This window comes from Vipera berus, assembly GCF_964194415.1.
Source record: "Vipera berus genome assembly, chromosome: 3".
Taxonomy (NCBI): domain Eukaryota; kingdom Metazoa; phylum Chordata; class Lepidosauria; order Squamata; family Viperidae; genus Vipera; species Vipera berus.
Window position 1 is genome coordinate 32,267,240 of NC_138204.1, and position 23,047 is coordinate 32,290,286.

Sequence of the window (23,047 nt, forward strand, 5' to 3'; positions counted from 1 at the left end):
GTAGAAAGGTATACACTTATGATTTCCAGGACATTAAATGCCCACATTAAGGCACTAATTTTAGGACACATCTGGGCACCAATATGCCCATACCTATGCCCACAAACCCTTGGCACTGTGATCCATTCTCCAAATTAAAACAAAAGTTTACTGAAATAAAAATTACATAGAAGTTACATATTGCAAATGGTATCCTTCCTTCCTCCCTCCCTCCCTCCCATCCAGATTTGCTTTTAATTGTGATCATTTGTCCAAATAGGAAGGCGTGGCTGAGAATAATGTGTTTGTCTTCCTTTAACAAAGATTCTTTCACTGAACATATTATTTTGTAAAAGCACCTGTAACTTTCCAAATTTCAACTGTGCTACTGAGTCAAAAAACTTGCTTAATTATGGGCTTTTAAAAGATTCCTTTAAGACTTCTTAAATACTCCTGGATTATTACATTATGTAAATCAATGTTAAATCAGGGAATTTACACTTTCTTTCCTCTGTGCCCACTTAAAAGATTCATTCTTGAAACATTGTCAAATAAAATGTGCAATAAAGCATTTTATTAGTACTGAAGGCACATCATAATATTATATCTAGACAGTTAAATCATATAGTCTATCCATGTGAAGATTAAATGCATCTTGAGTTTTCTGTGTGCAAGGATGAATGTCTATTCAAATATATGCAAGAACTATTTTGCTTGGGCTCACTTTACATATGTGTTACTTTAGAATCAGCATTAGTTATCTAAAATTGTTCCAAAGATAATTTCTTAATCATGAGTCTACTGAAAATGCCTGTAATCAATTACAGACATAAATCTGGGGATGCTCTAGATAGGGTTATATTTTAAGTTTAAAACAATAAATACATTTTCACCTCTCTTTCATAAATCTTAAGTCTGCATTTTTTCACATTATACTGAAGGTTTGTTGTAATCTGTTAAAATTCTGTTCTCATGTATATTTCTAGTTTTTCTTCCTGATCTATGAAACCTCGTAATCTATCCTTTCAAACCTGGCTTTGAGAACACAACAGCAATTAAACATACTTTCAGACATTAAAAAGTAATTATGCCAGACTGATTTTTACATGCAGTAATCTCTGCATTTTTTGCATGCAGAATCGTAACAGTTGTTATTGGTTAGGTTTAAATTATACTGGTTTTTTAAATCCTGATTTGTTGAATCCACTGTGGCTTAGTTTACATCATTCGCAAAGCTTTAAACATGGTTTACAAACCACAGTGACTGGATTCACACAACATGCCATCCAAAACCAAGGCATAACTACTGCTTATGAAGTGTCACTGTGGTGTAGTAGTTAAGGTGTTGGAATAATATCAGAGGGACTCAAATTCAAATCTAGATTCAACAACGGAAGTTGAATGAGATGTTAGACTATTCTCTCTCTCAAACTACCTTACAGGATGCTTACGAGGATGAAACAAAAGAAGATTCTCATGTAAGTTATCTTGATTTCCTAGAGAAAAAGTGGGATAGGATTTAAATAATATTAATAATGTGTCAATCCAGCCTTTAGCTGAAATTATATTCTATAAAACAAGGTAAGTCAAAGTATTATAAGGTGAACATAGTCTTTATTGACTACTATGAGTAGAACAAACTAAATACATCTGTAACGGTTTGGGTTCTTTTATACAGTATATTAAATAAGTTATGCACATGAAATTGGTAACAAAAATTCCTAATATAGAATCAAATGACAAAAATATATAGAAAACAAAATCCACAAAGTATTCCCATAGTAGCATTTCATATCTTTCATTTCCATTTTCAAAAACCATTTTAAAATTATGACTGGTAATATGTAATCTGTGTACATTGATGTATTTTTTACTTAATACACATCAATCTATTGTAGTTGCATGTTAAATTATGGAAGACTGTCTATTTACATATAGTCTTAGAATGCCAATGAATGTTTTTTCACACACACACATATAATCTTTCTCGCTCTCAGACAAACAAACATGCATACTTTTCTTTGGAACTGATCTTGTATCATTCTGTTCTATGGAAAGAATTAGGTGGCAATCAGTTTTGGAGCAAGTAAGTAATGTTAGCACCACAGCTTTAATTCATATTTTCACATTTGCTGAAAAATCTTGGGAACAGTTCAAGCTTGATAGTTCCTTGGAGTACTACAAACCTTTTCTTAAAATGAACACTAAAAATGTATTTATAAACATGTGTGAAGTCATGACCTTGGATTTTGATTTCTATTAAACAGCATGAATTTTAAAAAATCCATCTTTGGTAAATCACCACTAAAGGATGAGTTCCAGGTATAAATCAAATATTTTTCTCCAAGCAATGCATATGCATTCATGGAAATATGCAACACAGGAATCTGCAAAACAAAAACAAAGCACCAAATAATACTTTAGAGTATCTAATACACACTGAAAATTATTTTGCTACAATGGATTAGGTCAGACATAACATCAAACCATGAGATTTTGGCATCATATGAATAAAGCCTTTACTTATATATAAATGCCTTCTTCCTTTGTACTGTATATTGATTCCCTCAATTTAATATTAAGACACACTACTATATCTGAGTAAGGCAAAACAGATGTTTGTGGTAAACCACAAATAGGGGATTAGAAGTCAAGAGTACTGAATTTTCATAAGCATGAATCTGAATAAATCCTGATAACCTTTCAAAAATAAAAGCTTTTATATGAAGCCACTCCTCTGAGATTTGAACTAGATGCATAAATATATCTCCCAATAGTTTCTGATGTTAGTGTTGGCAAAAAGCAACTATTTATATTAGGGGTAATTGTAAGAGAATAACTCTTTTCAACCATCCCCATATTGACTCGTTTTCTCGGAATTTGCATCTTAAAGCTAACAAAACTTGCTTTCCATCTGTGTTGTGATTTGCCTACTCTCTGCTGATCTTGATCTATTTGAATAAAGATCAACCTGGCATGTTTTAAGATTGAAAAAATCACAAAAAATCCTTCTTAAATGCAGCAAAAGAGCTAGATACATTATAAAGACACAGTGGGTAGATCTTGGAAACTTGGAACCTACAGAATTCATGAAGTATCTTGGAAAGATGCCATAATACTTTAATACATGAAATTATTCAATAGAGTCAACAGTTTTAGTTTGCTCACAGAAAAAGAGAATTAAATTCATTAGCCTTGGCTGTTCATGAATGTTATTAAATGATGTGAATCTTATATAATTTTACTAACATGTTTTGAGAGAATAGCTTTAACTTCTCCAACACAACACCCTCCACAGCAATTGGACTTCAAGTTCCATAAACCCCACAGACAATTATGTCAATGGCTATCTAATCTGGGGAAATATGAAAACTGAATGTACCTAGAGGACACCTGAACATGAAAGCCTGGATATAGGATATAACTGTTTGAGTCATGTGTGGTATGTGCCAATGAATTTATTCACTAATGCACCTTTAAAACAAAATATATAAAGCCATCAACATTTATGCAGAGAAGAGTGCGTGACAGAGTTGGGATGGCAAAATAATCAGATTTGTTAAATGATACAATAAGACGTTCTGGAAAAATTTTGGACAGAACATTTTAATCCTTCCAACCAATTCATAAGCATTCTGCTCTGTATCCACAAGTTCCCAAAATTGGTAAGTGAAAAACCAGTGAATTGAACAAGTTTTGGATCTTCCTTTTAAAGCACAAGAACAGCATCTTTCAGTCATGTGTCCATTTCAAGAATGATGGAAAACATGAAAATGAAAACAAAAAAATCTTCAATGCTGGAGTATAAAGGTAAAAATAACAAGCGGCTTATATTATATTTACATAGTTTTGTCTGATAATGAAATGGTCCACTTATTCTGTCACAATATGTAAAAAGCCTAGAGGTACTCAAATAGCAATGGGTGGTGGTAGTGAAAACCCAATTGTTCAGGTTAAACAGAGGAAGAATGGATATATTAGATGAAGAGAAAAGGCTTTCCAAGCAGCTTTGCTTGATGATAAATAGAACAACTTGCTAGTTAGAAGCTTAAAATTATATCAGTATAGAGTATCTTTTGAGATAGTTCCATTAAAACAAATTCTCCATATTCCAGGAAACAATGAGATCATTCTGAGATCCCAAATTGGAAGGGCTAACACAGATTTCTAAAAATGTCACTGTAAAAAGCCGCCCTCCCCAACAAATAGCCTGAATTCCAAAGTGCGGGAATATAAATTTTTAATAATGTATTGAGGTTTCTGTTTTCCAAAGTACAAAATAACAAAAAACGTATTGAATGCAGAGTTCCCTTTTAGAGTGCATTTGTATCTACTGCTGTTACAGAAGCTGGAGTGGAGGATCGAGAAGTGGTGGCGGATGTTTTTTCCAGAGCTGGACTTGCTCTTCCGTCAACTACATTGAGGGTGGCTGCTGAAGAACGACTGGCTGATAAGGACACTGGCTTAACTTGGCTGTGCAGGCCTTGGCCACAGATTCGATGATGTCTCTCCCAATCTTTGTGCTGGCAGAAGGAGCCACAATAACGAGCAATGTTACATCCGCTGCATGTCTCACTGGCTTTGCGGCCACAATTCCAGCAGCTCTGGAAAACCAAAGAACAAACTTCTCCTTTAAGTATACTGACGAATAAACAGTTTGAAGTTGGTTTATTATTTCAAGGAGGAAAAAGGCCTTGAGGGAGGTGCTATTAAGATAGTGCTTCAATACTGCTACAGTAGTAAGAAAATTCCTTGTATAATCAAATTCAAATGTTGTCCGGAATAACATAGAACAGTTTGCCAAATTCTATCAAATGGCAATCTAGCTATAATTATATCAGCTGTAACTGTCATATGATATGTTCGTAGATTTGTGAATTTACATTTTAGTGAAGATGTTCATAGCAATTCCAACAATGTTTCTCCTTGGCACAAATTTAAGAAGAATAACTTAATTAGCAACCATAAGTAAGCCACGTAACAGGCTCAAATAACATATTTCTGAAGAGCACGTTTTCCTTTACCAGGAAAACAATTTAATGATAAATTGTTAAATCATTCAGAGTGCAAAAAAAAAAAGCTGCTGGAACAGTATTTATTTAGACTGGCTTTGACACTGTAATCTCCCCAACAAGGATTTATATTCCTCCTATTTTCCAGATAACTGCAAGGAATATACTTAATTCTTTCCATACTCGACCATTCAGTCAGAACTGAAAAAGCTTCTTACATGAGAAGCGAAATGTCTTCAAGAAAAAACAAAGTCTTTTGAAAAAAGCACCTTTGGGACAACCATGACCTAGATGACTGAGAATCCCCAAAGACAACTGAGATTAATTTATAACATAAAAAGGAGTGATGAAATTCTTAAAAAAAATCAGACAACCCCACCTCCCAAAACCAACAGAAAGTCACTTCATCTTTAAGGTGATATCCAAGAGCTTCCCTATGCCCTCCCCAAAAACCAGGTATTTCTGCTTAGTCCTCACCTCTGTTGATTCTTCTTGCTCATTAATCACTAAGAAGGCATCTTCTGTAGCTTGGCGTTTGGCATCAGCAATGGTCTGCTCCATTCTAGCTCTTTCTGATGCAATCATTTCAAATGCCTTCTGCTCAGCCTCTGCTACTGCCTTTTGGACTTCAGACATAGCCTGGCGTTTGACTTCATTCACAGCTTCTTCTGAAAGAAAACAAAGGTTGTACATCAAACAGCTTCATGATGGAAAATAAAATGTAATAACTGAAGAAGACACTTCCAATCAACTGTGTAATAAAAGGGCAAAGTCACCCATAACTTTAGTTTTCCCTGAACTACTCCTGAACTTAAGGATCACCTTCATTCTACTATTTAGAATATTTGAGCTATTTGGAAACTGAGGTGAACACTTTTTACCACAGGTTACTGGAAAACAAGTAAAACAGGGCAGGGAAGTTAAGCTCAGGGGAAAAAAAATAACACAGTAGTACCTTGTTACTCATCGTTAATTGGTTCCAGGGGGCACAACGAATACAAAAAATGATGAGTACCAAACAAATTTTTCCATAAGGAATAATGTAGTGAGTCACAAGGCAACTGACCTACAAGTTCTAGCTTGTGTTGGGTAACAAACAAACCATGAGCGGGGGGGGGGGGGAAATTTACATGTCAAAATGCGCTAAATACCAAATGGGATGAGTTTCAAAGCAGTTGAGTACCAAGGTACCACTGTAACTTAAAAATGTTCTGCTAAGGATAGAACCAACAACCTCCTATTTGAAAGCATTCATAGAATTATTATGGTTTTATAGTTACTCATGGTAAATGGGCAGCTTTAAAAATGATAAGTGCTAACCCAATTGAACAAAAATTTGTTCTTTCTTTTGCAAAATAGCTGATAAACGGCTGGATTGACCTGCAGTCGATGGAAGCACTCTTTCCCAAATGAACAGAGTGCTCCAAGTGACAAGGGAGTGTACTTGGGAAGTAGAGCAGTAAGAGACACCCTGAGACCATTTTGATCAAGAGTTGGGGATGCACAGAGGGCAATATCATCCAACAAAAACATTTGCTGGCCTGTTCTGAAGACAAGATAACTAGGCAATACAGACAAGATCTTTCTAGAGCTGCAAAATTTGCAAGCTATGCTATATGTATTAGCTTAACCCCAAACTAGTTAGAGCAAATGCCTCAGACATGAGCTATGAAAGAAGTCAGTTCACTTATCAGAGAGGGAAGATGGGAAGAATCTTACAAAAAAATGAATTAATGTATAAAACCTCATCCCCTCCTTACAAAAAGATTGGAATAGCAATAGCACTCTTAGGACTTATATACCACTTCATAGGGCTTAACAGCCCTCTTGGTTTACAGAGTCAGCATACTGCACCCAGCAATCTGGGTCCTCATTTTACTGACCTAGGAAGGATGGAAGGCTGAGTCAACCTTAAGCCGGTCAGGAACTCCTGGCTGTGGGTAAAGCTAGCCTACAATACCGCATTCTAACCACTACATCACCATGTCTCTTGGAAAGTAATCATGTCTGAAAAATGCTGAATTGTCCAAAGTTATACAAAAATCTTTGTAGACATTGAAACTCAAGCCTTTTCAAGGCTTCTACTTTTTCTTGGCAACTCCTTCACTTACAGGTTCAACTACATTATCTGTGTTACAGTTTTCATTTTACTCTCATTGCTCAGGAGAAATACTTGTACTTATGGACTGTGTACCTTCATTTCAACTGAGCTTTCTTTTATTTAAAGATTTAGTCATTAATTACATATACCTTTAGCTACCTTTCCCCAAAAGATAAAGGCAAACCAGTCATACATAGACATATTTTAGTCAATATCTGAATTAGTTGTGAAACTGTTACTTATATAATTTAAAGCAAAGGTCCCCTAACTACCTGAAACATTTATCCATAGCTAGATACCTTACTGCCTGACAGAATGCTGCAAAGACATTTGCAGAAAGTGTTTTGAAAAAGTATACCTTTAACAAACCAAGAAATAGGATTGTGTGATTGTTATTTATGTCCTCTTTCCTTTGCCCCTTCAGGACAGGACCATTTCCTTTTTTACTTGTTTCCTCACAATTCTGCTATGTCTTTTCTGAAACAGAGTGGATACTGCCACTGCCACTAGTTGCCCAAAAAATCTCTAGTCGGAACATGCTAAGATGGATCTTGGACCTCATGCCAGCTTCTCAGAGTGGCTGCTTGCCTGTTTAGTTGTAATTCAGAACCACCTCAGCTATGTATTTGGAATTTTTGATTTACTGTGGCTCTCCAGGTATTTTCTCTTTAGGTCAGTGATAGGAATTTGGGACTTTCCAGATGTTTCTTAACAAAATAACATCCCACAGCAAGGTATTGAAACAGGCTTCCTTACTTACCAGCCTTTTTCCATATCTCTTCTGTGACATAACCAGCTGTTCCTTGCCTGCTACTGAATTCCCGCTGAGATTCTGCAAAAGGAACAATGATGGCAATAATATTAAGCATGGAAATGTAGCCCTGCTAAACTAAAAAGAAAAAATTTATATTCAGCATCTGTGTAGCAAGAGAGCAGAATGGGTTAATCGCTAAAACCAAACCAAGAGATGCCTGCAATTAAAGTGTGTTCAGCAATATCAAAATGACAGATGATCACTTTTAATTTTAATTTAATTTAGATCACTGCAAAATTTATTGCACAGCATATTTCATTTCCATGTTTAAATTCCACAATGTAATTGTTGTGACTCAGGGCCAGCCGGTGGGCCCGGCAGCCGGCTCGGATGTATCGGATGACTCAGATGAGGGGGAGGAGGAGGGTGTGGAAGACGAACCGGCTGATGATGGCTTGCAGGCTTGGCAGAGCTCCCAGCCGGGGCCCTCTTCTCAGCTGCGTGAGCCCGATAGTGCGGAGGATGATGACCCACAGCTGGCCCTGTTCAAGGACGCCCGACGCAGGAGGCAGTTGAGCAGGAACAAACAAAGAAAGGCTGCGGGACTCCTCGGGAGGAGGCACAGGGAGACCACGCCCTGAACTCTAAATAAAAGGAGTGTTTGGGGAGGGGCTGGTTGCTGAAAGCAACCCTTCCGCTTGAGGATTCAAGTTCTTGTGTTTCTTGTTCTGTTGTTTTGCTTGTGAATTAAACTTGGCAGACGCTTTGCAGCCTCAGACGCTCTCCAGTCTCTACTACTTGAACAGGGGTTTGCCTTATTACAAGGCCGGTAGTTGGCTGGTTCAGAACAGTAATCTTTGCTAATGGTGCCTTGTATTTCAAAGAAGAGGGACGCGGTGGCTCAGTGGGTTAGGACGCTGAGCTTGTCAATCAGATGGTCAGCAGTTTGGCGGGTCGAATCCCAAGTGCCGTGTAGCAGAGTGAGCGCCTGTTACTCGTCCCAGCTTCTGCCAACCTAGCAGTTCGAAAGCACGTAAAAAGGCAAGTAGAAAAATAGGGACCACTCCGGTGGGAAGGTAACAGCGTTCCATGCGCCTTTGGCGTCTAGTTATGCCGGCCACATGACCACGGAGACGTCCTCGGACAAGTGCTGGCTCTTCGGCTTTGAAATGGAGATGAGCACCGGCCCCTAGAGTTGGAAACGACTAGCACGCATGTGCGGGGGAACCTTTACCTTTACCTATTTCAAAGAACCTTAGACAGCTTTATTTTCCAGTTGAAAAGTGAAATATTCACAAGGCTTCATGCAGATTATATTCTCAATCCAAAATAATATGGTAATTAGATGTAAAATTTGCATATTTTAAGTTGAAAATAATGCTTTTGTTTTACCCAGATATAGGCATACTTCATCTCTAACCTATCACCTGTTTCTTGTCTCTGGGATCCTGTATACTATAACAAGGTAGAATACAGGTACCTTATTGTCGTCTTACAACTGTTCATTTAATGACTGTTCAAATTATATGAGCATTGAAACAAGTGATGTATGATTGTTTTTCATGCTTACAACCATTGAAGCATCCTCAAGGACACGTGATTAAAATTCAGACGCTTGGCAACTGATTCATATTTATGATGGCTGCAGCGTCTGAGGGTCACGTGAGCAACTTTTGCAACGTTCTGAGAAGCAAAGTCAATGCGGAAAACAGATTCACTTAACAATCATGTTATAACTTAACAATTGTGGCAAGAAAAGTCATAAATGAGACAAAACATACCTAACAACTGTTTCATTTAGCAAAAGAAATTTTGGGCTTAATTGTGGTTATACGTTGAGGACTACCTGTACAAACTTAAAAGTTCCAGCTTCAAAAATAGTGTAAAGTACAGAGAGCATTGTGAAAGGTGTTTTTTTTGTCTGTAGCTCAAAATATTAGAATTCAACTCCTATCAATCCTTATTAGCCAAAGTAGGAGAAATGGCATTTATTCAGAAACAACATACATTGCCAAATGCTATGAGGACAATCAAAAGGGGTATTTGGCTCAAGTGTTGTAGAAAGAATGGAATGGATTTTTAGTTTAGCAAAGCATTTTAAAAGTTCAATTAAACCTATACATTATGCTCAAGGGCTGCACAGATGCTATTGAGAGAAAATCTGGCCTCCAGATTACCATTCATCAAATATAGACTGCATTCAATATGTATACTAATAGCAAACTCATTTCCTAAGTGTGGATAGTTACACAGCCAAAATGCTTAAATGCTCAGAGAAACCCCCAAGCTTCCACTGACCAAACTCAACGCTAGCAAAATTATGTCAAAGTACCGGCAGGATAAAAAGAAAAAACACAGCAGAAATGGAACTGGAGCATCTTGAAAATTATTACAGCTAACGTTTTTGGAAATGTAAACAAAAGCCCAATGCAAAACTTTATATTGCAAAGCCAGCTTGGTTGATTATTTTTTTTATTCAATGTATACCCTATCTTTCTGGTAGGCAACAGAATAAACTGTCATTTTAAACAAGGAGGGGAAAAAATAGAATGTTCATTTTTATCACTGTAAAATTTACTCTGAACCTAAAGCCAAGAAGTAGCTTGGAATATGAAACACACATTATTATTTTTCTTTCCAATCTTGATGCAATGTGCAAATTCAGGCACCAATATTTAAACTAAGTACTCATCCCAAAGAAATGGCCAGCTGGAAGCAATTCAGAGGGAAAAGGAGCTGCTTCCCATCACAACATCCTCTGAGGTTACCTGGTTCCCTCCCCCTGCTGTAACTTGTTGTTTAGATTATTAGCCTCTGGCACTGACTTATATGCAGGTCACTTTGAAAACCTTTTTGGATGAAGGCTGCATCCAAATGATGCACATTACAAATAAATTAGGTACTGTGTCCTTCCCAAAATATCAGCTAATATCCTTTCCAAATTCATTATGTTTTTTGATTCTGAAGGGGGAGTAAGGTGTTTTTTTTTTAAAAAAAAATTACATGTCAGTTCTGGATCCAGTTCCCAGGGCTAATTTGCATTTGCATTTGGGAAAGTGAAATTGAAGCCAAACTTTGCATCAATATTACCAGAACATCAATGATTTAATTCATAGTAAGGTGGTGCAAATCAATGGGGAAGATTAAAAAACACTGTTATGCTTAAAATGCTACTGAAATAGTAGTTGAGAGTACAGAGCATTTCATTCTACTTCAGAATGTTGAAGAGGTTTAGAATAACAACTGATTCGTTATTTTTGCATTAAGTTTTGTTAACATTAGCTTGAGATTTGCCTGAAGGTACTTTTATGTCAGGGCTTTTCAACCTGTGGTACGGGTGCCACCTGTGGTACATTGGTACCTGGAAACATCCTAGAAAAGTGGTAGCGGGGGAGGAGAATGAGCTGAACCGGTGGCAGCACCGCACAAGCCTGAGCGAGAGATGGCTGGAGCTGCAGGGCTGTCAGGGCTCAATGAAAGCGCCAGGATCAGCACTTCTTCGGGGCTGTCAGGGCTCAACGGAAGCGCCAGGATCAGAGCCAGGTTCCAGCTGGACCTCAGCGCTGATCCTGGCGCTTCTGAGCCCAGAAGAAGTACCGATCAGCTGGAATGTTGCAGCATCTCCAGGCTCTTGTGATTTACATTCAGATGCTTGGCAACTGATTCATATTTAAGACGGTCATAGTGTCCCAGGGTCATGTGAAGTGGCCAAAACCTGCTGCAACCACCCAGCAGATGGGGGGGAGAATAAAAACCAAACACCCCCCACCCCCAATCCTCAACAAGAATGCTCACAACAATGAAAACCTCATACAAGAGGAAGAGTGCCGCCGGGCTGGCAGGTAAGTGTCTTGCTCGGCTGTGGCTTGGGGGGCACTTTTTTCAGTGCCATTGTAACTTTGAACAGTCACTAAGTGAACTGTTGTAAGTAGAGGACTACCTGTACTTCATCACTTTTTTCCTTTTTTTGGTCAAGTTTTTGACACCTTGCTAGATGACTGGTGGTACTCGGATGTTGCCATATCCTAAAAGTGGTACAATGGGTGAAAAGGTTGAAAAGCCCTGCTTTACGTTGTTCTACATTGATTGGTAACAGTGTACTCTTTAACTCCTTTAAATGTGCTTAAGCTTACAGATGGAGCACTGTAAAGCAATTCAAACAATTTTTCCTCATTCTTCTTTTATTCAGACAAAAATCTAGACCAGTGTTTCTCAACCTTGGCAACTATAGGTCACATGGACGTCAGCTCCCAGAATTCCCCAGCTTAAAATGGCCACGGTTGGGAAATACTGATCTAGAGTATACTAATACAAAGCCACTGCCTTAAATTCAGGGCGTCAGTGCATACCACTGCTGATTGAGTCTGAGCTCCCAGGACTATGTTGCCGCATGGTTGAATCGCTCCCTCCTTTCCGTGGCTCGGTGGGCTCACTGCATCGCCTTTTCCAGTAATTGAGCTCTTCCCTGTCAGCTTCTTGACAACGGCGGAGGACAGCCATGGAACGCCTGGTCTTCTCTACCATTTCCATAATACAATTCAATGCCTTCAACAGGGAAAAGAATAACATTTTGATACATGTCGGCTTCACAAAAGGACAGTAAGCAGAGTTTTCCTGCACTGGTGCCTACGTAAGAGTTTTTTGTTATACTTTTCTGTAACAGATTTATCTTGCAGAAACAGCTTCTGGAACACATAATGAGCTACTTCCCAATAATTAATCTAGCCTGTGTAAAAATAAATGGTGTTAAAAATGAGGATCTTGGTCTATAAAACAGATATTATTCAGGAGCTTTTGAAATATAAGCAAAATTATATCAATCAATCAGAATAGTGCTAGAAGGGACCTTCTCGTCAAGCAGGAGCCCCTATACAACTTGAGACACTTAAGTGGCTGTCCAGACTCTTCTTAAAAACCTCTAGTGATGAAGCACCCACAACCTTTGAAGGCAAAAAGCTGTTCCACTAGTTAATTCTTCACACTGTTAGGAAGTTTCTCCTTAATTCCAGGTTGCTTCTCTCCTTGATTAGTTTCCATCCGTTGCTTCTTCGTCTTGCCTTCTGGTGCTTTGGAAAATAAGTTGACTCTCCTCTTCTTTGTGGCAGCCCCTCCAATACTGGATTACTGCTATCATGTCACCTTTAGTCCTTCTTTTCTATAGACTAGCCCAGGGGTAGGCAACCTCGGCTCTTTTATGACTTGTGGACTTCAACTCCCAGAATTCCTGAGCCAGCCACGCTGAGGGGAAAGGGAGAGGTTTCCAAGCTGAGCCATGCTGGCTCAGGAATTCTGGGAGTTGAAGTCCACGAGTCATAAAAGAGCCGAGGTTGCCTACCCCTGGACTAGCCATACCCAGTTCCTGCAACTGTTCTCCAGGCCTTTAATCATCCTAGTTGCTCTTCTTTGCACTTTTTCCAGTGTTTCAACGTATTTTTCGTAGTGTAGTGTCCAAAACTGGATGCAATATTCTAGGTGTGTTCTAACCAAGGTTTTTTAAAAAGCAGTACTAATGCTTCACGTAATTTTGATTCTATGCCTCTGTTCATACAATCAAGGATTATATTAGCTTTTTTGGCTGCTGCCATATACTGCTGGTTCATATTTAAGTGATTGTCCACTAGCGCTCCAAGGTCCCTCTCTCATAGTTACTCTTTTTGGAGTCAGGTTTTGCTTAATCTGTACTTGTACCTTTGGTTTTTCCTGCCTAAGTGTAAAACCTTGCTTTTCTCCACATTAAACTTCATTTTATTGAATAGGGCCCATTGTTCAAGTTTGTCAAGATCTTTTTGGATCCTAAGTTGTCTTCTGGGGTCTTGGCTATTCCTGCCAACTTAGTGTCATCTGCAAATTTGATGATTTCACCTTCTATTCCCTCATCTAATATCTAATGTTCATATCTAGGACAGTGTTTCTTAAACTTTTTTATGTCAGGACTCATTCCTACTCATTAAAAATTATGGATGACCTAAGATGACCTTTCATTTTATGGATTATATTCACTGATATTTACCGTATTAAAAATTAAAATTTCTGTATTTGCTGAATAATAATGATGATGATGATGATGATGATGATGATAATGATGATGATGTTGGAAGGGACCTCACTTGTGTTTGTTTGATGGGATTTATTGTATTATTTTTCAATTTAAGCTGGCTAATAATTTTCATTCTGCAGACCCCCTAGTGGGTTTTGGGGGACCCCAGAAGTCCTACACTTTAAGAAACCACCGATCTAGGAATTCTAGCATGTGGATTTTAATTCAAATTGTTAAGAGGAAAATGCTGCTCCCTACTGAGTGGTTTCAGCAATAACCACGTTTGAAAAGCAGTATGGGGTTGTTTTCCTCTATTAACATCATTCCCTATAGAAAACAGCATGCAAACTTTGCCCAAAAAAAGGCACATATATAAAGCATATAAAGTCAAACAAATTATCCATTGAATCCACTATGCTATTTAACTGGCAGTGGCCCTTCCAGGATATCAGAAGGCATGTGAATGTGTCCCCCTCCCCCATACACTTACACACAGCTAAACAGCATGCAGGAGTCAAACTTGGAACCATGTATATGTGCTACACGTGCTCTAGCAGTAAATTAAATCCTCTCTAGACTAAACAATCACCTAATCATACAAACATGTATTTGGCTGTGTGCATACGCATATTGCCATAACTCAAAGATACAACACATGCTTTGTATATCAAGAATCCAGATTTACTTCCAAATAAAAGAGTCAAGTAGAAAGTGAAAAGGTGGACCTCTGCCCAAGATGTTGAAGAGCTGCTGCAAGAATTTAATCAGGTTACATGGACAAACAACCCAAGTTATTATAAAATTGATTCCTATGTACATAATTTTGATTTAATAGAATGTTATGAAGTCCACGCTTAGACGAGCAGAAGGAGAGTCATATTTGTACATATTATTTTATTTTTACCCCAGGCTCTTACATGATCCAGATGCTTCCATTCATCAGCCCATTCCCTCTCTGTTAGGCGATGATCCACCAGTTCATCCTGGTAACCTCCATTTAATCCTGCTATGAAATGTAAGGAAATACTACAATCTGAAAATTGTATAGTCTAGAATCCTTACAGTGTGATACAAAAGGAGGATGAGATTATTTCTATCAACACATATTAATATTTACAATGCATAAATACATATTGGATTTACAAAGCTTCAGGCATCTATAAGATCAATAATAGTGAGCAAATGATAAAAAATACAAACTTTTGCTATCAAATAACAGAAACTACCGTATTATTTTTAGTTCTTCACCCTGAGATGCTTAGCCTCTGCTAAAATTTGTTAAATTTATATCTTATATTAGAATACGAATAAAAGAACAACAGAATAACAGAGTTGGATGGGATCTTGGAGATCTTCTAGTCTAACCCCTGCTCAGGCAAGAAACCTTGTACTATTTCAGACAAATGGCTGTCCAGTCTTTTCTTAAAAACTTCCAATGTTGGAGCATTCACAACTTCTGGAGGCAGGTTGTTCCACTGGTTAATTGTTCTAACTGTCAGGAAATTTCTCCTTAGTTCTAGGCTGCTTCTCTCCTTGATTAGTTTTCATCCATTGCTTTTTGTCCTGCCTTCAGGCGCTTTGGAGAATAGTTTGACCCCCTCTTCTTTGCGGCAGCCCCTTAGATATTGGAACACTACTATCATGTCACTCCTAGTCCTTCTTTTCATTAAACTAGACATACCCAATTCCAGCAACCATTTTTATATGTTTTAGCCTCCAGTCCTGTAATAATCTTTGCTGCTCTTCTCTGTACTCTCTCTAGAGTCTCAACATCTTTTTTATATCCTGGCAATCAAAACTGGATGCAGTATTCCAAGTGTGGAATAACCAAGGTATTACAAAACTAGAAAACAAATCCTGGTAATCTGCATTTGGACTGGAAATACAGTACATTGGAAAATATAGGCATCTCTGTCTCGCTGGACAAATCTCATTACCTATACTATGTCTTTCTCGCAAATCCCTGTGTTCCAGCATCTTGCTTGCATCTCTATACAAATGGGATGTTGCAATGTCTTCTAGGGTATAATGCTGGAGTGGAGGAGGTGTAGGATGAAATTGCCCAGCTGGGTTAATGATAGGCAGCATGAGGGATGGACTGTGTCGAGGTGCTGGGCTAATGGTGCAAACTCTTTTGGCAGGAGGCTCTGAAGGGATCGGCTCTCGCTCAAAGTTATTCTCTTCCCTTCTGTAAGCAAGACAAGAAAGAAAGATGTCCATTATCATCCAGGTAATTATTGCATTATTCTGTCCACTTGGAGAGGTTCATATATTGCCCATGACGCAAGTAAGAAAACTAATAACAAGGCACAAACTCAGTAAAAGAAGAAAAATAGAAAGTTCCCATATATTGATGACATACAAAAGTATGACATCCGTACATAGCTTTATTTATTTGGGTACTCTAATACAGTATTTTCCATACTTGGCTACTTTAAGATGTGTGGACTTCATTATGCTGGTTGAGGAATTCTGGGAGTTGATGTTCCCACATGTTAAAGTGGCCAAATTTGAAAAACAATGCCCTAATAGTATCATGATATCATACAGACAATAATAGTCAATTGTGTTCAGCATTTCCAATCATTCTGAAGGTGTGTAAAGCCAACACAAAACACAATTACTACATTTTTATGTAATTTCTTGTTGGAATCAGGAGGGTGGTAAATTATGAAGTACCCTTTTGTTTCAACTTGCAGAATTGAATTCAGTTCCCACAGAATAGTATTTGCCAATTGCCAGCATTTGTTTTCTAAAATCCCCGGAATAGCCTCTTCACTATTACCCGTGGAAAGATAAAAAGTGCTAAATGCGGGGCGGGGGAGGGGGGATAAAAAAAACTCTTCCTATTAAACAACTTTTCTAGACACTTGCCTGAAAAAGAAGATGTGCAAAGCTCCCCCATATTACTACAAAGCCTCTTTTGATGTGTCTGATATGCCCAATTCCTTCCAAGCATTGATAAAAACGGGAAGTTGAAAAAAAGTCCAAAGGGACAGTAATGAAAAATTTTATTAATCATGTTTCAACATGTTTCAGATAAGACAGCCTTTTCAAAAGCATAATACAGAACAAAATATATCATAGAATCATAGGGCTGGAAAGGACCTTGAAGGACTACTAGTTCAACCGCCTGCCCTAGGCAGGAATCCTTATGCCATTCCGGACAAATAGTTTGTCCATCTTTTCCTGAAAACCATCAGCGATGGAGAACCCAAAACTCTGGAAGGGAAGCTATTTCATTGACTAATTGTTCTCACTATCAGAAAGTTTCTCCTTAATTCCAAGTTGGATCTCTCTCTGATTAGCTTCTACCCATTGATCCTTGTCCTATGCTCAGATGCTTTGGAGAATAGACCCCCCTCTTCCCTGTGAAAGCCCTCCAAGTATTGGAAGATGGCTATCATGTCACCCCTGAGCCTTCCCTTCATTAGCCTAAATATACTAGACCTCTTTCTCTTCTCTGCACATTTTCTAGACACATGATACATTTACTCTGTATCGTGGTGACCAGAACTGGATGCGATATTCCTAGTGTGGTTTTACTAGTGCAGTATACTGTGAGATGGCTGTTTACAACAAATGGGTCAAAATTATCTACTCGGGTGCTATTTGGTTACAATGACTAACAATGGAAAAAAAACATAATACTTAACATATATTTCTTGTTCTGGTATTTCAAAAACTCCCCCAAAAAAGAAAAAAAAGAACATACAGTCTTAGGAAAATACTAACAAATATTCATACTGCTCAACAATTAAAGTGAAACACTAAAATACAGACATTTGCCCACCGATTAAATCACTTAAAATAAATTGGTTTAATTATTGTAATCTAAAATTGATGCTTTGGTTTTACAAAACTGTATATTGAAGTCTGTGTTTATACTGATGAAAAATCCTCTTGTTAGAGCAGATAAAATGCCTTTATGTTTCATGTTCTCCAGACAATATGGTGTCTTGTAGATAAGGTCATTTCCATAATCTAGCTGAAAAGCTGCCTACCCAAAACATGTTGGGCGTGATAAAACTTTTTGCTTACTAGGTCTCTATTTTTTTTCAATGGGTTTCAGGGCATGTCTTCTGCATACATATTCATTTCCATTCTTCCATCTTATAAATCCCATTGCCTCATTGGGACATTTGGTTTATATCCAGATCCTAATTCCCAACTCTTACTAAGCGCTTTTAGCATTTTTTTTCCTTCCCATTGTTTTCCCTTCCTCACTACTTCCTTTTTCTGGAAAAAAGTAACAGGAAAGGATAGAGAATAGTTAGTCTGAGTCCCTTTCAGGCTAGTAGTGGACTTCTAAACATACAGATACAAGCTTTAGGAGAGAACATAGAGCAAACCTCTCAAAGAAGGCATGAGGCCTATTTATTCGTTTTATTTTTATAGCCACCCATCTCATCTCAACAAGTGTCTCTGTATACCTCCATATCTCCAGTGGCAGATTTCTGAGTTATTTGAACCCTCTTACCTGTCTGGACTGTGCCTCTTTCCATTTCCATTTACTTCCATTAACAATTCTGAAGAGTCAGCTGGGGATGCTGTGTTTGTATTCAGCAAAATATGCTCATGTTGGGCCAAGTACTGAGAAGGGGTTTGCTTGGCTGCTCTAGCACAATGCAACAATTCCCTCTGGAGGAGAGGAAGGTTGGCCTATAAAACAAATGGTACAGTTACCCATTTAGGTTCTGAAGCTATGGAGAAGTTGATGGTACTCCTTAGGTAAAAGCAGCAAGTCATGAGTTTGAAACAGAGGTTCTCGGAATACAAATAACATTCAGCTATAAATGGTATTAACCTTTCTAAGGACTCCTATGACAAAATAACGTGACTTCCATTAGCATAGATAACACTTGTCATCAACTGAGTGATAATTAGCAGTCGTCCTGTTCTAGACATCACCATTTTGAAGAAAGAGGCTAAACCCCACGTAGCTCTATGGAAAAATAATATTCTGTCCCTTGGAGAAGATGAAAAAATAGGCTCCAATGAACAACCTCATCAGATATAAGAAAAGTCTGAATTTAAGTTTGTTTTCCTTTTCTGCTTTCCTTAAAGGAGAAATGTGCAGAAGAGTTATAGGTTCATCCATAAGAAGTGAGAACAATGCTGAAACAAGTAAAGAACCAGGCCTCAAATCGGTACTGAGCATGCAATAATATTCCATATTCCAATATATAGGAAGCATCTGTAAATTGGGAAAAAAGGAAAACTTATGCATTGACTACTCCTTAACCTAGATAAAAAAGTGACACCAGGTGAAATATTGTAGGCAAAAAGTAGATACATACTAACAGACTTTCACAACTATCAGTTGCTATTGCACGTTTCTCTCATTTATTTATAAACCTCAATGATTTAATTAAACTAATTATTTTATCCTCATATTAGGGATCTAGAAGAAACTGACTTTTTATATTTTCTAATGAGTCTTTCTGGGGATGTGGCAATTCTCACTTTTTTCATTAACTATCAGTTTTTTAAAATATAAACCTTCATCCAATCCTTGCAAATGCTTCCTCTGTAAAACTAGTTTTTATAACAAATTAGAAGATTATTATTTAGAGCAGTCTAACACATTTAGTTTACAGCTTCTACTGTAATCTGCTGAGCAAAAAGCACTTTCCTACCATTTTAGCAATGGCTATCCAGAGAAAATTTTGTTTTGTTTTTTGTTATATAAAATTGTGGCAAACAGAACTATTCTTTTTATTATCTCTGCAATTTTAAATGAGAGAGAGAGAGAGAGAGAGAGAGAGAGAGAGAGAGAGAGAGAGAGAGAGAGAGAGAGAGAGAGAGAGAGAGAGAGAGAGAGAGATCTGAGTATTCCACAAGTATGGTGCAAGCTACTGCTGTATATTAACATCCTTTGGGAGATGATAATGATGATAATCATCTAGTCCAATGTTTCTAATGTGTCATGAAATCTTACCAACAGGGTACAATAATTACCTTTAAGAATGGAATTACAAATGGACGCAAAGGAAAATTAGTAGCCTCCTGAAGCTTGCAATGAAATTCTTCTATTGTCACTGTTGAATTCTGCAAAAAGAAAGTAATCAGAATTAAATGATGATTGGCAACTCTGTTTATCAAAACATCACATGATCACAATAGACTTATGACCTCACTCCTGCAGCAGTCATTAAGCAAGCCAACATATGATCTTGACTTGCAATTATACTGCCAGCTTCTCCATTCACTCTGCTTGTTGGAAGCCAACTGTGAAGCATGCATATAGTGATCACCTGGAACACTATGATGGTTGTAAATGCCCATCGGTCTTGAAGTGCCCCAATCCTGATCAGATGACTACAGGGATGCTGTAATAGTCATAACTGCTAGGACCACTCATAAAGGCTGAATATACTTTGCTTTTTCTATAATTCTCATAAGTCTTGTTTTCCAGTTTACTCTCATTCCGTTACTATTTTCTAGACATACTACAATTTGTTAATGTCTATCTTTAAACACGACACCCTGATGATTATTTACAGTGATTTGGATCACTGGGATCCAAATGTAAGAACCTATCAACACAGTACAGAACTGGACATTATGATTTTATGAATGCAGGCCAAGAATCATTAGCATTTTTAGCAATCAGATCCCACTACTGGCACTATATTGCTGCAAACCCAGGTTTCACCATGTTCTAAATCAGACATGTCAGACTCATGATGTCATGTGACATTGCGCGAGGTATCAGAGCTTTTTCCCCATTGCCGGCAATGGGGTGGGCATGGTTTCCTGGTGATGCGTCCGGCCCATGGGCCGGCAGTTTGACACCCATGCTCTAAATGATAACAGCAGTTATTGGAAACCAAACATCTCAAAATTGCAAAGATAAATAATAGAACAGAGTTGGTAATATAAACAAGCAACAGTAATTTCCTACCAACCCTAATGCCATAATCTAGTGTTTGACAACCTGAACTTCTTTAAGATGTGTGGACTTCAACTCCCAGAATTCCCAGTTAGCCTGCTGGCTGAGAATTCTGGGAATTGCAGTCTCTTCATTTTAAAGTAGCTGAGGTTGACAAACGCTGTCATAACCAAATGTAAATCCACTGCTCCTGCAGTTTTTGCTGACTTTGTTATTTTAATACTCACCACTAATGCCAAAACAAGAGTCCGGACCTTTTCTCCAATTTCTGGTGAAATATCATTGCCAAACTGCTGAAGGGTGGTAAGAAAGCGTTTCAGTTTGCTCAGCTGACGAGCCCCACAGGTAGCTGGGAGCTGTTGATTCGTCAGTGAAGATGAGGAAGATGATGCAGGACCATTGCTGAACCTCTGGGGGGGTGAAGGAGCTCCATTCAAAGTAGGGGGGGAATGATTCATCCCATTAGATACTACAGTGAGGAAATGAAGATGTACAATGAAGAGGAAATATGCTATATTCACCAATAGCTGCAAAAAGCTTCTGAAATGGTGAGAAGGCAATATTGTAAGGAAGGCAATCTGCAGGTCACATTTAACATTTTTACATAAACCTTTTAGATGGGATACCTTAGCACAATAATGGTAGGAACATATGAAATTCCAGGATTTAGAATTCTAGATCTCTAGTTACGAATTAGCCCAATGCTGAAGAATTGTTTTTCCTAAGACCCTGGACAATACCAAGTACAGGCAGTCTTCATTCAGCAATCATTCAAAACTGTAACAGTTTCTCTGGCCAAATTTAAGGCTACTGTAGTACCCTTACAGTGATGTGATGAAAATTTGGGTGCTTGTCAATCCAACCTGCCCTTATGACTGCAGGGGTGCTGCAACACCCCACCCACCCCTCTCTTCCTCCATCAACCAGGCGCCCAGCTCACCAACATGTATAAACCTACACGCCGCAATGGAAACCTGGGACTGTTCCCCATCTGATCAGGCCTGAGAGGCCTCAGCTCGTTACAGGGCTCACCGGTGCATGTAAAGCATCCCATTTACTTTCACTCTTTTTCCGCAGCTTCTGTTGAGCTGCTTCTGTCTGATGACAGAGGGCTTCTGCATCTTCTCCCATTCATTCAGAAAGCTTCTTCTAGCTTTCCAAATGATCCCCAGAATGGCATCTGCTCTTGCAGTGCTTCGAAAGTTTTCTTCTCAGAGGGTGCTATTGTCACAATTGTTTAGAAGAAAGCTTCCAGAGTGGATGCCATTCTTGTGAACATTCAGAAGGCTAGAAGGAATCTTCTGAACAATCAGGAGACTGTACTTAGAATTAGCAATGCCAGACTAAATGAACCAATGCTCATTTAGTTTAAAATTAAACATATAAAAAAGTTATTTTACTTAGTTTGGGGAATTTTATTACTTAATAACTATGAGTTCTGTCCTCCAAAAATGATGAAATATCTCATCTGTGGATATCACTGGTAGAAAAACATTGATCTTCTTACTGTCCCTTTCTCCAGGCAATGGGTATGACAAAATCACCCAAACTTTCTCCAAAAATTATTCCGCTGAAGAAAAATGCTTCTACACATTTTTGGTTAAAAATAAAAAGGCAACTCTATTTCAAAAAGCTCTTTCCAACCTCTGGCCATCAGCACTTGAGATGGGAGAGGTCAACATTTGCAGTCATACACACAGGGTGGGTGGGGGAGCATGGATCGCAACACTGCATCCGTCATGTTAATTTTTGACATCTGATAGTTGTTGGCATTAAAACGAAAAGATATGTAGTAAGTTTCTTAAAATATTTTATTTTCATATAGAAAAACAAGAGAGACATTCAGGAGTAATAGGCTCAAATACAAATTTCAACTTTCTTACATGCTGCTGGGGTAAATGAAACAGGCCGGGGGCCACTGGGGTTGACAGGTGGTAACGGTGGCATACTGGATGGAGATGATCTTGACTGTATCTTGACTTCCACAGGGGATCCTGGCATTACTGATACTCTCTTCTCACCAGCAACTAAAGTTGGGTATATGAAAAAAAACAACAAGAATACAGTAAAAAAATTCTGCCTGAAATTGATATTCTGGTGAGTCTTAGCAAAAAATACAAAAGTAGAGCAGAGAGGAAAAAGCAAATTTGAATCATACTAATCTTTTATACAGTGCTTCAGAGAGTTTAAAACACTTTTATACATTATATCTCAATAATCTTTACATAACAACTCTCTTTGAGGAATCTGGTCTCTAAGCCAGTGTGAT

The 23,047-nt window shown here is 38.1% G+C and overlaps 1 protein-coding gene across 4 annotated transcripts in view; it reads right to left on the reverse strand.

Annotated features, from left to right (window-relative positions):
• Positions 1 to 1,579: 1,579 nt before the first annotated feature.
• CBFA2T2 (CBFA2/RUNX1 partner transcriptional co-repressor 2) overlaps positions 1,580 to 23,047 on the reverse strand; it is an 84,828-nt gene continuing 63,360 nt past the window's right edge. For 3 of the 4 annotated variants that reach the window (XM_081324304.1, XM_081324307.1, XM_081324306.1), the window contains 10 exons: positions 22,662 to 22,805; positions 21,006 to 21,247; positions 19,845 to 19,934; positions 18,364 to 18,545; positions 15,821 to 16,071; positions 14,801 to 14,889; positions 12,196 to 12,391; positions 7,853 to 7,924; positions 5,469 to 5,659; positions 1,580 to 4,583 (listed from right to left, as the gene is read on the reverse strand). In XM_081324304.1, the coding sequence (XP_081180430.1) occupies positions 4,293 to 4,583; positions 5,469 to 5,659; positions 7,853 to 7,924; positions 12,196 to 12,391; positions 14,801 to 14,889; positions 15,821 to 16,071; positions 18,364 to 18,545; positions 19,845 to 19,934; positions 21,006 to 21,247; positions 22,662 to 22,805 (1,748 nt within the window). In that variant the 3' untranslated portion in view covers positions 1,580 to 4,292. The remainder of the gene's footprint in view (positions 4,584 to 5,468; positions 5,660 to 7,852; positions 7,925 to 12,195; positions 12,392 to 14,800; positions 14,890 to 15,820; positions 16,072 to 18,363; positions 18,546 to 19,844; positions 19,935 to 21,005; positions 21,248 to 22,661; positions 22,806 to 23,047) is intronic. The other variant, XM_081324305.1, reaches the window with a different exon arrangement.